Source organism: Saccostrea cucullata, unplaced genomic scaffold (assembly GCF_032062105.1).
Source record: "Saccostrea cucullata isolate Sc308-1 unplaced genomic scaffold, CSIRO_AGI_Scuc_v1 ctg779, whole genome shotgun sequence".
Classification (NCBI taxonomy): Eukaryota; Metazoa; Mollusca; class Bivalvia; order Ostreida; family Ostreidae; genus Saccostrea; species Saccostrea cuccullata.
Window position 1 is genome coordinate 25,094 of NW_026931120.1, and position 13,467 is coordinate 38,560.

General features: G+C 34.2%; 2 protein-coding genes across 2 annotated transcripts; both read right to left on the reverse strand.

The window, feature by feature from the left end:
• Positions 1 to 441: 441 nt before the first annotated feature.
• LOC134231473 (uncharacterized) lies at positions 442 to 5,142 on the reverse strand. Its single transcript, XM_062713433.1, has 4 exons — positions 4,960 to 5,142; positions 3,324 to 3,392; positions 1,937 to 2,990; positions 442 to 1,650 (listed from the first exon to the last, which is right to left on the reverse strand). The coding sequence occupies exons 3-4, from the start codon at positions 2,979 to 2,981 to the stop codon at positions 1,451 to 1,453; spliced, it is 1,245 nt and encodes a 414-aa protein (XP_062569417.1). The 5' UTR covers positions 2,982 to 2,990; positions 3,324 to 3,392; positions 4,960 to 5,142; the 3' UTR covers positions 442 to 1,450.
• A 659-nt stretch (positions 5,143 to 5,801) lies between these two features.
• On the reverse strand, positions 5,802 to 11,689 carry LOC134231483 (neurofascin-like). The gene is made up of 10 exons (XM_062713445.1): positions 11,686 to 11,689; positions 11,482 to 11,599; positions 10,747 to 10,925; positions 10,098 to 10,283; positions 9,218 to 9,346; positions 8,265 to 8,367; positions 7,524 to 7,714; positions 7,061 to 7,228; positions 6,741 to 6,878; positions 5,802 to 6,229 (listed from the first exon to the last, which is right to left on the reverse strand). The coding sequence occupies exons 1-10, from the start codon at positions 11,687 to 11,689 to the stop codon at positions 5,829 to 5,831; spliced, it is 1,617 nt and encodes a 538-aa protein (XP_062569429.1). The 3' UTR covers positions 5,802 to 5,828.
• Between the last annotated feature and the right edge of the window lie 1,778 nt (positions 11,690 to 13,467).

Sequence of the window (13,467 nt, forward strand, 5' to 3'; positions counted from 1 at the left end):
AAGGAGTTCAGGGAAGACGGAGCTATTTGTTTAAAAAACATCATTTTTCGACCCCCATTTGACCCCCTGGGGCAAAATCAAAATTCCGAAAGCTTACTGCACATCTACATGACCCCACCAACCATCTCCCAAAAGCTGGTTAGGCTGCTGAGTAAAATGTAGAAGGAGTTCAGGGAAGAAGGGGATTTTTGCATAAAAAACCTCATTTTTCGACCCCCATTTGACCCCCCGGGGTAAAATCAGAATTCCCAAACCTTACTGCACATCTACATGACACCACCAACCATCTCCCAAAAAGTGATTAGGCTACTGTGTAAAATGTAGGAGGAGTTCAGGGAAGAAAAGTGTGACAGACGGACGGACGGACATGAGTGACAACAATATACCCGAACTTTCTTAAGAAAGTGCGGGTATAACTAGTACATCTTGTTTAATGCTAAAATGCCTCTTTATCTTGATTTCGTCAATATATATTCATTTCTTGGCAAAGAATTAAAAGTGAACATTTTCTCTAATGAATCATCTAGCAAAAGAATGACATAACAAGTAGCTTTTTTGATTGAAATACTGTATAAACACAATTAAAGCTGAACATTTTTCCTAAAAGGAAGAGAGTTATCTTTGTCTGCAATATTAGTTTTATCAAGATTTGTATTCGCCAACCACCATATAAGCCTCAAGCTTTGTTAAGAGTTCAATATATTTTGTTTCATGGTGTTTACCTGAACAGACACATTTTTTATTTTCATTACGATAGACTTTGGCGTGACAGAAATGACATCTGCTGTCATGTCAAGAAAAATAATTACGATAGATATTCAATGTTGGTTGCACTGGTCAATGCATTACAAAGTAAAAAAAAAACCAAACTGCATCTTCATTGAAATAAAATGTAAACAAAAAGACATTGATGTTAGATATACATTGTACATATACTACATACAGCACTGACCAGGTAAAGACAGTTAGGTTTTTGAATGCAAAGGGTTTAAACATCCCCATGATGACATAGGAGATTGGAAAAATGATATGGTTTACGTCGTTTTACAAGCTGTGTTCAGCTTAAAAATACATCAATCTCAATACAAATAATTCCACTTGAGATGTTTTTCTTTTCTTTGCTAATGTTGATTATCCTTCAAATACATGGTGTCATGTTGCACTAATAATTATATTTACAGATACTTATAAATCTTAATAAAAAAAAATAAAGAATTTCTTTTTCAATATCATGAAAAAGAATTTAGGAGTTGTTTAATTGATAGTGCACATGCCCTCATCAGAAATTATGTCTGTATTCTAGAAGTGTACATCAAACGTAATTCAACATTCTTTCTGTTATATTTTTATTGATAGTGAAAATGCCCTTGTAAAAATTGTATAGATTCATATTAAGAACACTAGAAGTGTACAAGAAATATAACATTATTTCATGCAGTACACAGGGGTCCTATTCATCCAGACAACCATTAACTTGCTGCCCTCCGCCATTTTCCACCAGGTCCATATTTCTGGCAGCCTCTGTAGCAGCACATGCCTCCATTTCTTCTGCTTCCAACTCCAGTGCCGTCTGCTCCTCATCATACTTCTGCATCAACGCTGCTATCAGTCGACACTTCCCAGCACCACAGTCACAAGGGATAGGGTGGTCTGTGGAGAAAAAATCAACAATATGATAAAATGATTAATAAGTTTTTCTGACATAATCAACAAGGGAAAAGATAAATTTGTTTGGGTTTCTTTAAAATTGATACAAACTTACATGTACTACATTTATATCAGAAATATAAAAATCTAAAATCCTATGAAAATATCAAGTCTGAATCAGGAATTTTGCAAAGAATGTTTATTTTTGTGCTTATTTCATTCTAGTGCTAATTCTAATATGTAACCATCATGGTAAAAGTTTATCTTTAATCTAGATTGATTTGATCACCTGATACATCCTCCTCTTCTTCTGAGTCTGATTCCTCAGACTCTGATTGGTCCTCCATTGTCTCTATGGAGATATTGTATAGCCTAGGATTGGTTGCATCTTGTGACAACTCCAGTTTACAGGAGAGAGAGTCTTCTTCATCCACAGCTGCTGACACAGGAATAAAAACCACCGTCTGCTTCCAGTGGGTGACCTCTACCATAGGAGAGGTCGACAAGGTCACTAGGTGAACTCTGGGAATGTCTTTACCAGGTGAACTTGGAGGTATTGATACTGTTGGGGCACCAAAATAAACATCAAACCATGCTGCAAAAGCATGCACAAGTCCAGATTTGGTCATTTTAAATGTAAAAGTATTTTGAACAGTTTTTAAGTCTTCTACTTTCGTAGTCAGTAAATCGAATTCCTTCACTATTTCTGGGTCTGACATACACTGTTTTGGATCTATGGATTCAATAACTGGTTGCTGAAGGGTTGATGTCATTGACACAGTTTGTAAAGGAGAAAAGTCATATCCATACACATTCTCCCAAAATCTGAAGTTTTCTGTGACATACTTGGACATATTGACAGGTGTTAGGTACAATGTAGCATGAGATGGAATCATTATACCTGAGTCTGACAACCACTTGTCTCTGGCAAATATCACTGAGTCTAGCATAGATTCATGAAGCAAATAAAAGCCCATCCACTCAGAAACAATGATATCCACCTTCTCCACTGGAAGTTCCACCTCTTCTATCCTCCCTTTAATGACTTTAATTTTGTCCTCCATTTTGTTGCACTGGATTATCTGGCTACATAGATCAGCCATGTTGCTGGCTTCGACAGCGTACACCATAGAAGCACCAGCAGAGGCAGAAAACAAGGACAGAATCCCGGACCCTGCACCCACATCCAAGACCACTTTATCTCGAAATAGGAACTGGTTCTTTTCGATGAATTCTTTGTAGGCTAATGTTCTAGGCTTGTCTTTCAGCATGAGGGTATGGACCGACAGATCACCGTAGCTTTTGAAATAATCTGAACCTTCTCCAGCTGCCATTGTAATCTTCTGAAAATTAGTATTTAAAGAAAAATGTTAATCACAGTACATGTAAAACTAGTATATTAAATATATCATACTTTCCCCCTGAATAAACTTCCATGCAAAGTTTTTTAATATCAGAGTGATGTTAATTTCATCTATACATAAAAGTAACTGTTACTTTGATAAAACTGTTTACTTTTTTTATGTATAGTAACAGTCAAGTGAGTGTAACCTCTGTAATGATTTGGACAAACCTGACCAACATATTTTCTGCTATAATATGAATCAACTTCCATGCATGCATGTAGGACGTCTTAGAAGAATATGAACAATGCTTATTCAGTTATTTAAGCTTACATTTACAAGTAGAACACCTTCACATATACTGGCCTAAATTTCAACCAACCATTGATCCTTGAATTTCACCTAAAAAAATTATTTATACAAACATTTAGACTTCCAAATCACTTCAGCATATCCACAAGTATTCAAGATACCAAAGTTCAACTGAAGACTGAAGTTGAATTCACATTTTTCAAAAGTTTTGTTCCTTTGGCATCACTTGGTGGTAGTGGTGGTGGGGGGGGGGGATAGAATTCAAATACGGGCCTTTGCTACTTTCAGGTATATGCTTTGTCATTATAGACTTTAAAAATAATTGTTGGATTTCTTAATTTGATAGCCCGTGGAGTAACTACCGATAATTTGAAAGAAAAAAAAACAACACCGTGAATTTATCCCAGCATGCTCAAATGTTTGATAATATGTAAAGATCGAAGAGAATCTATAACTATTTGGTCATGACTCCACAAAGGAAAATGTTTGTCATAGGTGTCGGAACTTGGGGGGGGGCACTTTTTTGGAAAATAAATACATAATATAGGCATTGAAAATTGGGGTTTACTGTTTTTGTTGGTTTAGCCCCCCCCCCCCCCCACACACACACTTTCAATTAGCTTCTGACGCCTCTGTTTGTAAAGTGTGGATTGGATTTCTGGATATCTATATAACTTATTGTACTTTTAACATTTCAATGATTATACCTACATGTATGAAGCTAGCATTTGTCTTGCTTATCTTGTAGTGCACATGTATATAATAGCATACTCTTTTATCATCAGGTCCAGTCCAAAGACTATTTCTACCTACGTAGCTATTAAAACTACCTATAGGTATTCAAAGCTACCCAAAGTAGCTATTTTTACCTACTTTTTATATTGTCTGCATTTTGCAGCCAAAACACCAAACGGCGCAACATGGTGAATACCATATTTTTTGATACGGTCAAACTAATGATGAATACGACAAGATTTTGTGCAAAAAATTATTACTTCCTGAATCGGCAATTTTACATTAGTTTCTATGCAAAATTGATAATATACAAAATAATCATTCTTTGGCCAAATTTTGTCATATCCATCATCAGTGTGACTGTATCAAGAAATTTTGTGCTCACCATGCTGCACCATTCCTGCATTTGGCCACAAAATGCAAGTAAATCAGAAAGTTGGTAAAAATAGCTACTTCTGATAGCTTTAAAAACCTAGGTAGCTATTAATAGCTACGTAGGTAGAAACAGTCTTTGGACTGTTGGACTGGACCTGATCATTATTAATAACTTATTTAGTTTTTTTTAACTTTGCTGGTTTGATTTATTTCCTGAAAAAAAGATAATCAATTTACAGGGACTTAATTTCAATATAAAAGCAGATTATCCCATAGTTAGAATAATCTAACTGTGTCTCGGTACAGGCCCTCACCGGGTCCGTAGGACAATATCATTTTAACGATAGAACATTCTATCTAATTATCCCATGACGTAGTTAGATTATGTTAACCTGCTATGTGGGAAAATGCTGCCTCTCATGATTATGAGTCTGAGGAATCTCGAATTAACATGAATATAAATGAAGGAATTTCAGTGTCTTAGTCTTAAAATTAGGTAAAACATAGATTTGACACATGCTTCTCTTAAATAGATATCATTTCTTACCTGTTCTGTCTGGTTAAGGTACTCAAACCTCAAAAGTTCTCACTGCACTGTGGGTTAGGTTTTGTTTACAACATGGGCCAACACGTGCTTCCGGTTTTGTAACGGTAAAAGTTAAATCAAACACGATATGTTTCCGAAAATTATTTCAGTGACGCACAAAAGGGATGAATGAATAAACTCGTAATGGGACCTCTTACAAAAGTTATTTTCTTCAGGTACATAACTCCTTTTAAAGTTTCAAGAGGGTTCTCTGATTCGGAGTTACATAGAATTTATTTTTAAATAACTCCGAAATTCCGGAGGGGGGGGGTTCAACCCTGTCCCTTCTGAATCCTAACGTAACCTGGAGTTGATATTTTATTTGTTTTATAATTATAATACTGAGTTAAGAATGTTTTTTATTACTGGCATAAATCTGGTATTAAGTAAAAATTGAAGGTAAAAATCTTTCTGGTAGTTTATTGTCACGAAATTTTATTCTAAATTAATTTTAAAGAGAGTTTAAGAGCAAATAGGCTTGGTCATATCAAGTATAGGGAAAAAATTCAGGTCCGGAGACTCACTTCAAGCAATAAAGAACATCAAGAGATCGAAGTTGGAGCCATGAAAAGTTACCTGTAATTATGCATAGTATAGGTAATATTAAATATCGGATGTTATTTTTGAATGTTGCCCCAAATTATTGATACGTAGTAAACAAGTGTAATGAATTAGTGTGGAAAAAGTGCATATATTAAAAAAATGTGGAACTGTCCAAAAGTACTCGTTATTATACTATTGGCTAAAATAATAAGCCTGTGGATATCTTGAAGTTTTTCCTTGATCTTTCTTAGTTATATTTATAAGATGTACATTTCCAAATGTAAATATTAACTTGATCTTCCAATTCTTACAATTATGATAGAAATTATGAAACTCTGAGTGACAACAAGCTTACCGGTAGTGATTATCTCCGTTTCCACAGTGACCTTGATTCTCTCGGAGTCGTAGTTATGGAAGACGTCTACGACATATTCCCCTGATACCCCGAGAACAACACTAGGATCTGAGACCTGACTGACGTCAATGGTCAGATTGTTAAGTGTCGGCCTGGATATCTTCCATATGTCATTGTCTTTGACCACCTGCTCTTCACCTTGCAGACTGATAAATGTCCAGTTGTAGCGCAGGGACAAAGATGGCTCACTCGTGGACAAAACTCCCAGACTTATTTTATCTCCTGGCATTATCTTGTAGCTTCCCTGTGGTCTCTGTATTATGGTTATTGGATCTTCAGAAAAAATAATATACTTCAGTTAATAAAAGAAGGTCAAAAGATATGAACATTTCTTGAATATCGCTATTTTTTTAAAAGATATGCGACAATCTATAGGTGCATCGAGGCACTGCACACTTAGTTAGAATAATCTAACTGTGTCTCGGTACAGGCCCTCACTAAACCGGGTTCGTAGGACAATATCATTTTAACGATAGAACATTCTATCTACTGCACACTCAGATAAAAAGTTGAGTGTACATGTATAATTTTCACCTCTGATTTAAAATTATTATTGAAAGGGATTGTTTCAAAAGTTTATTAAACTTTTGCCCTATATCAATCAAAAGTTTTGATGACAATGAAATACATGACTATGCATAGAGTTAAAATCAGGTCTTCTATTTACAAACATTCTCCTAGTATGTCTACTGTTTCTTCAAATCTTTATAGAACCTCGGGAAAATTTCTCGCATGCAAATAAAAGTTGGTTTTTGGTAGTTGAGAAACATATTGATCAGCTTACCTATGACTTTGAGTAAAGCATCCTTGAGCAGAACCCCTTCACTGTTTTCAGACATACATTGAAAAGCTCCGGAGTCTAAAGCTTTCTGTACATTGGTCACAATCAGCATCTGTTGGTTCGAGCTCACAATATACTTGCCTAAAAATAAGTATGAGTATTTTATAAAATGGTTAAATTAAAATGGTTATCTTTACTTCATGAAATTACCACTAAAAATATGCTTACATGAAAATGAGCATAGATAGTTTGAGAAGGTAATCGAAATTTCTATAAACATTTTACTAAAAAACACATTTTTAAGTTGTATAACACATTCTTACCTCCGTCAATTTGAAGAGCCACTCCGTTTTTCATCCACCGTGGAGCAGTTGGAGCACTTTCCCCAGGTAAAGATATGGCCTCACAGTAAAATGTGGCATTTTTTCCAACTGACACATACAAGTCATTCATCTGGGGATTTTTTGATTCTGAATCAAGCATCGGTGCAGCTGAAAAATGTATATCATTACATGTAGATGGAAGTCACTCTACGAGAAGCTCTAAATTATCTAGAAGAGCCTTGAATTCAAGACCGATTAGTCTCAGCACTAACTTCTAAAATTTAAGGATAACTTGGAATTTCTTGTTCATTTGTATTTTTCACTCAGTCTAAGGTTGATTTACAAATAATGTTTTTGATAATCAAATCTGCTCTTTTTTAGTAAACTTTGACTTGTATGTCGTTATACATGCATGTTTTATATCGGATTAGCTGTCAGAACGATCATTTTTAAATGGATTTACAAGTAACATTAAGAAAAACTCCTTGGGGGTTTATCTTGTGTGTGTTGTTTCCTGTACACGTGTAGAGACCCTCATCATTTTGCATTGCATCCTTAATAATCAGTGTCCTTTCATAATCGGTGATGACATATTTGTCAGAATTCTTGATGACTACATTGTCTGGAGAAACCCACTCAATATCTGGTGCTGCACTACAAACAAAATTGACCAGTAACATACCGGTATATCACAAAATTGATTTTACATAATTATTCTTTATTAATTTTTTTTTTTTACAAAGAATAAAATTGCTGAACAGTCTTGAAAATAGCCACCGTTCTAGCTACAGAACTGTGGCTCCCTGTTCGGACAGATAAACCAGACATTTACAGAACAAAGCATTGTAAACACCCTCGATTTACGGCGATGCTTTCAAATGGTATTCTCTATTTTAAACGCCCCACTCAAAAATGTTTATATCCGTAAATTATAAAATTTAAATACATATTTTACTCTCATCTTGTTATTTTGCTTTATTTTCAACAATCTTAAACAGCCCGTTGTAGCCTTGGACCAAAGTTACCAAAACTTGGCATTCCGACATCCATATTGCTCTCAAGTTTGTCTGTCCGATTTTTTTTTCTCAACCAGATAGTTACAGATCTGCAGCTAGCATTTTCACAATAGGACATTTGTGTAATATTTTATAATTTTCTAAATTAATTGTGATAAAAGCATTTGAAATGATTTAATTCTACTCACTATCCTGAAAACATGCATTTGAGAACACCCTCTCCTCTGTAATGGGCATTACCACCAGATTTATAGATCAAATTTGGACTCAGTGTCGGGACACGACTAGCCGCTGAAAAACACATTGACAGTTTCTTCCGTAAGTTTCCGTTTATGGAAATCAAAAACCAATGCACTGGATTTTGTAATTTAGTGTAGTATACTAGCATGTCAAGTTAAATAGAAATCAAACCAAAACTGTAGCGTGAATAAAGTTTTAAAGGAATATCACAGAAATTTCTATCTTTAGTACCGTTTAATTCATCTAAATCTGAAACTTATGCACTAGTTTATGTCTCTTAGTGTAGCCTACTTATGTGTGAAGTTATATTCAAATTAAACCAAAAAATGTAGGAGAGGAAGCCTTTTAAATGAATTTCACAGGTATTTCTATTTTAAGTAACCACGGCAACACCCTTCTTCGAAATGAAAGATCGATGTACTGAATTTTTGTATTTTTGTGTTGTCTACTTGTGTGTCAAGTTATTTCGAAATCAGAGCAAAACTGTAGGAGGAGTAGTATTTTGAAAAAAAATTGTTTACAGACAGACCGATCGACATGACAGAACCTTACTATCGCATAAGCTCTTTCGGTCTCTAACCAGTAGAGCTAGCAAGTCAAATTAATGTATCACAGTCACTGTTTGCTTTTTTAATACAGTAAATCTTGAGTATCTCAAACACGAATGAATACCATGGCTATGTGGAAGTGATTATGAAGTCCTAACCCTGCATTCTTTAGTTCTTTTCCATGAACGTTTCCAATCCTTGGATAACTCGATCTCATTTTTCTCGGTCCAATTGAATTGAAGATTATGGGGTTTGACTGTTTTGGTGGCAAGAGTAACTATTGACCAATTCAGAAAAGGTAAGATTTTCTAATAATTGATAATTGATAATCCTTGCAATAACTAAATACTTACTGATAATTTTAAGAGTTGTTTGACTGCCAACAAGCAGCATCTTGAGTTGTTCATGCCATACTCCACACTTGTAGTTTAAGCCTACCCATGGCCAATCATTGGCTTTTGTCCTTAGAAAATGGAGGTCGCCTGCAAAGAATACAAAAATATTATCTTAACTTTTTATTTTCTGAGTGACGGAATACTAGTATATTTCAGTAGATTGAATTAACATATATATATATATGGCACGCCAATTCACAAAAAATGAGATAATCATAGTTTCAGAATTGATAAAATACATGTAGGTTTGTCGACTGTAAACTATAGTTTACAAACCGTAAACTATAGTTAACGATTCGTTAAGTATAGTTTTCATCTGTAAAACTATATTTAACGGTTGTTAAGTATAGTTTACGAATGTTAATTTAAGTTAATATGTCTGTAATAAAGCGTAAACAATAGATTTTGTTGATAAACATAGATTCACAATCGTAAACTATAGTTAATAGTTGTTAATCATAGTTTCACAAATTGTAAAACTATATTTATCAGATCGTTAATTATAGTTTACGGTTTGTAAACTATAGTTTAAAAAATCGTGAAACTGTATTTATCAGATAATCTATGGTTTGCAATCGCATATGATTGTTTTCGGTGTTAAGCATAGTTTACGGTTGTGAAACATAGATTAACTATGGTTTACAGATGTGAAATATAGATTAACGTTATTAACTATAGTTTACGGTTTGTAAACTATAGTTTACGGTTTGTAAACTATAGTTTACGGTTTGTAAACTATAGTTTACAACCGATAAACCTAGTTTATCGATTATCTCATTTTTGTGAATTTGGCGTGCCATACATATACTTTAGTGGAATGCATCTTATTTCTAAGTACCATTTCCATCCACCCCGACTCTCTTTGATAAATCCACCTTTCCCTTGGTGCCTTCTCCAATAAACCACTGCACTTTGCATTCAGAATCCGGTGAACATTCTGGTTTGTCTCGACAAGGAATTTTACAATGTTCAAACTCCTTACATTGTATTTCCTGGGGTTCTTTGGAGGGAAAAGCTCCTATTGCTAAAGAAATATATATATTTTTGAAAAACTCGAATTAAAAATATTTAAAGCTGCGTTTGAAGAGGACCACAATATGTGCCGTCACAAGACACGTTAGTGTGATTTACACACCAAACATCATCGTTCAGCTTAAAAACCAAAATTGCTAACATTTAAATTTACAGGATATAGATCCTTATGCACGCCGTATTTAAAATACCGGTAAGTCTTTTTTGATAAATCAACCAATAATTTATATTTAAAGAATTTATACATGTATTAATTAACAAGTAAGGTATACATGTAACACTCTCTCATTGTCAACAAGAAAGCTTGTAAGTTGTACGATATTCAACTTCCTGCAAAACAATGAAAATGGTACTAATAAAATAAATGAACTTTGCCCTTTGATTGAATAGTATTAGCTCTTTAAAAATAAATATGACCTTGAATTAAAAGCATTAGCGCTCAACTGATTTCTTACAAGATTCTTTCACTTTAAACGGCTTGGAAAGTGAGGTCCCAAAATCATTCTTCGCAAAACATTGATAGGTTCCATAAACAATTGCCCGCATCTGGTTAAATCTCAAAGTTCCTGTGTCTTTGTCCACTGACACATATTTGCTGTTTTGAACAACTGCTCCATCTTTCTTCCATTCATATCTAAAAGAAATACTATAATGATGCAACATAATTCTTTATGATCAACAACTTAAAGCCCGTTAAAGCCATATATGGCGTAAATGATAAAAAAAAATATTTTTTGAAAAATACAAAATTAAGTAAAGAAAAATAGTAAAAACATTTAAATTTAAGCTATGCATACAATTCTGAACACGGGGAACACCTCGTTTCATCTAATAATACGATTTTATCTTCTCTGTAATGTGTTATTTAAATCTTTTGTATTTTCTTCCGAGTCGGAGAAAATTCCGAGAATCCAAATTAAATTGTGATATCTTTATAACGCAATTGATTTAGATTTTGTAATTTACGGAAAAATTCTATCTTTATATAAAGTAATGAAACAAATAATAAGTTCTTATAATTTTAGTCTAATGATTTTCATTGTGCATACGCCATCTATGGCTTTAATATTAGAGTGTCTATTTTATATTTCAAACCTTCACCACGAGAATTGTTTGATGAATTTACAGTACTTTTAGGATTGAATCTCAGGGGGAGAAACTTGGTTAGCATTAAATACTCATAAACTTACTCAATTTTTCCATTTTTGGCATTGCAATCAATCCAAGCATCAGTTAGTATGTACAGCATAGGGAAGTAATATTCACTTTTAAAAGTGCTTACCATTTTTGGTGGCAGATGATCTGAAACTATAATAAAATTATAAAAAAAACTAGAGTTATTGTGAGCAATAAGCTCACTAAATGATATCCTCATATGAATATAATGGGAATACCCATGTCTTGTTGTGGTACACCCAAAATACGAGTCAGATCAAAAAGTAAAATAGGAAGTGCACAATGGCAATATGTTTAAAAGATTCTGTGAAAGTTTCATCAAATTTCAATTTTCATCAAAAACGGACAAACCGTTTACTACCGAACATATAAAAGCAGAATTTTTAGCGAAAATTTAATTGTGGCTTTATAAGCGACTTTGCCAAGGTCGCTAAAATTGAACATCGCTAAAAAAAATTTGCGCCTTATTTGTAAAGGCTTCTTTACTGAGTTTACTAGCCAAAATTACATCTTATTAGAAATAAAATATCAATTTTGAAGGAGAAATCGTTAAATTTGCGTCCCGCTGAAATGTCTACTTCTACGGTATATTCTGTACCCTTCCGCTTTTCAAGTGGGGGATATAATAAATGTAGCAGCTGTTTTCAAGAATTCTAAAAATGCTGCATCTGAACGTTGCGTGGCACAAAAAGGAAAATGGGCAACTGGAAGCAGGGGTACCGCAATCTACATTTGCAAGAGGTTTTAATGTTACACACAGACCATATCTAACCTATAAAGCATAAACCATTAACATTGAACACCCAATGTTCGCAAAAAATATGGTAAACTACGTGTGACATCAGCAGCACAGCATCACTTCCGAGGATAATGCAAATTGCATGAATGTAATGCAAGGACGTCATATAAAGCATTAGCTATCCCTGAACTGCACAGATCATCTAACAAGACCGTTTTCAGTTGACTACGAATTATTGCAAGAGGATTATTCATGCCATTTTTCGACCCCACGACACCTCAAATATCGACTTCAAAGATCTCAGATGAATAGAGTATGACCACAGCATCACTGTTGAACATTTTGGTGAACCTAGTAGTCCAGAATGTGTATCTGAAAGCCTCTCACAAGTTTAAGAGTGCTTATGCTTTTTAATGAAGGTTATATAGATAACTGCCTCCAGGACGTTAAAAAAGTTGGTGGTGGTAGTGTAATGATATGGAAAATGCTATTATAAGAAAGTAAAATTGACTTGGTTCGAATTCAATGGACTTTGTTGTAAAAAGGTACTCTAACCATGTTCTGCCTCCACATACCCATTCAATTTGGCAGCATCCTAGAGCCGTATTGCAATCTCACAATACACAGCCACATATGGCTCGTTTGATACACATATTCTTGCAAAGAAACAACAACCTGTTTCAGTCACAGTCATCTAAATCGCTAGATGTAATCCAAATGAAGCAGCATTGGACAAAATGGATTGATATGATTTGCCAAAGACGATTTCATCCCAAGACTCTGCAACAGCTGACTAAAGTTCTACATTTGGAGTGGGAGGGTATTCCTATACAGTTTTTATTACACACGTTTGCTTCCATTTGATGCCGTTTGTGGCCGTCATTTGTGTCTGCGGGGGGCATACCAGATATTGATCTTTAATGGTCTTAAACTGACTATAATTTTAAAATTGTTGAGTAATTATGACATTTAGATAGTATTCCTGTTGCTTACCACATTTCTGTTTTATCAATGCATCATTTTACTAAATAATATTTATGTTCAATGTGTCACTAAAATTCTACGATGCGTTTCTTTTTTTTGAAGAGTATATAAGCATGTAACTAAAAAAAATTGTTAATTAATTTAAAGAACACTGGTAAAAGTCATAGAAGACATAAATTTTTTCAGGAGACAGCCGTTTGATTCTAGGAGATAGGGAGGGGTGTCAAAAAGTGTCCAGTCAGATCAGGCTTTATTTGTACCACACACATACATAGAT

Coding starts and splice junctions, on each gene's coding strand:
- LOC134231483 (XM_062713445.1), bottom strand. Junction 9,347..10,097: donor AGTCGGGGTGGATGGAAATG/GTACTTAGAAAT, acceptor TATTCTTTGCAG/GCGACCTCCATTTTCTAAGG. Junction 8,368..9,217: donor AACAACTCTTAAAATTATCA/GTAAGTATTTAG, acceptor TGTGTTTTTCAG/CGGCTAGTCGTGTCCCGACA.
- LOC134231473 (XM_062713433.1), bottom strand. CDS start 2,981: ATGGCAGCTGGAGAAGGTTCAGATTATTTCAAAAGCTACGGTGATCTG. Junction 1,651..1,936: donor AGAAGAGGAGGATGTATCAG/GTGATCAAATCA, acceptor TTTTCTCCACAG/ACCACCCTATCCCTTGTGAC.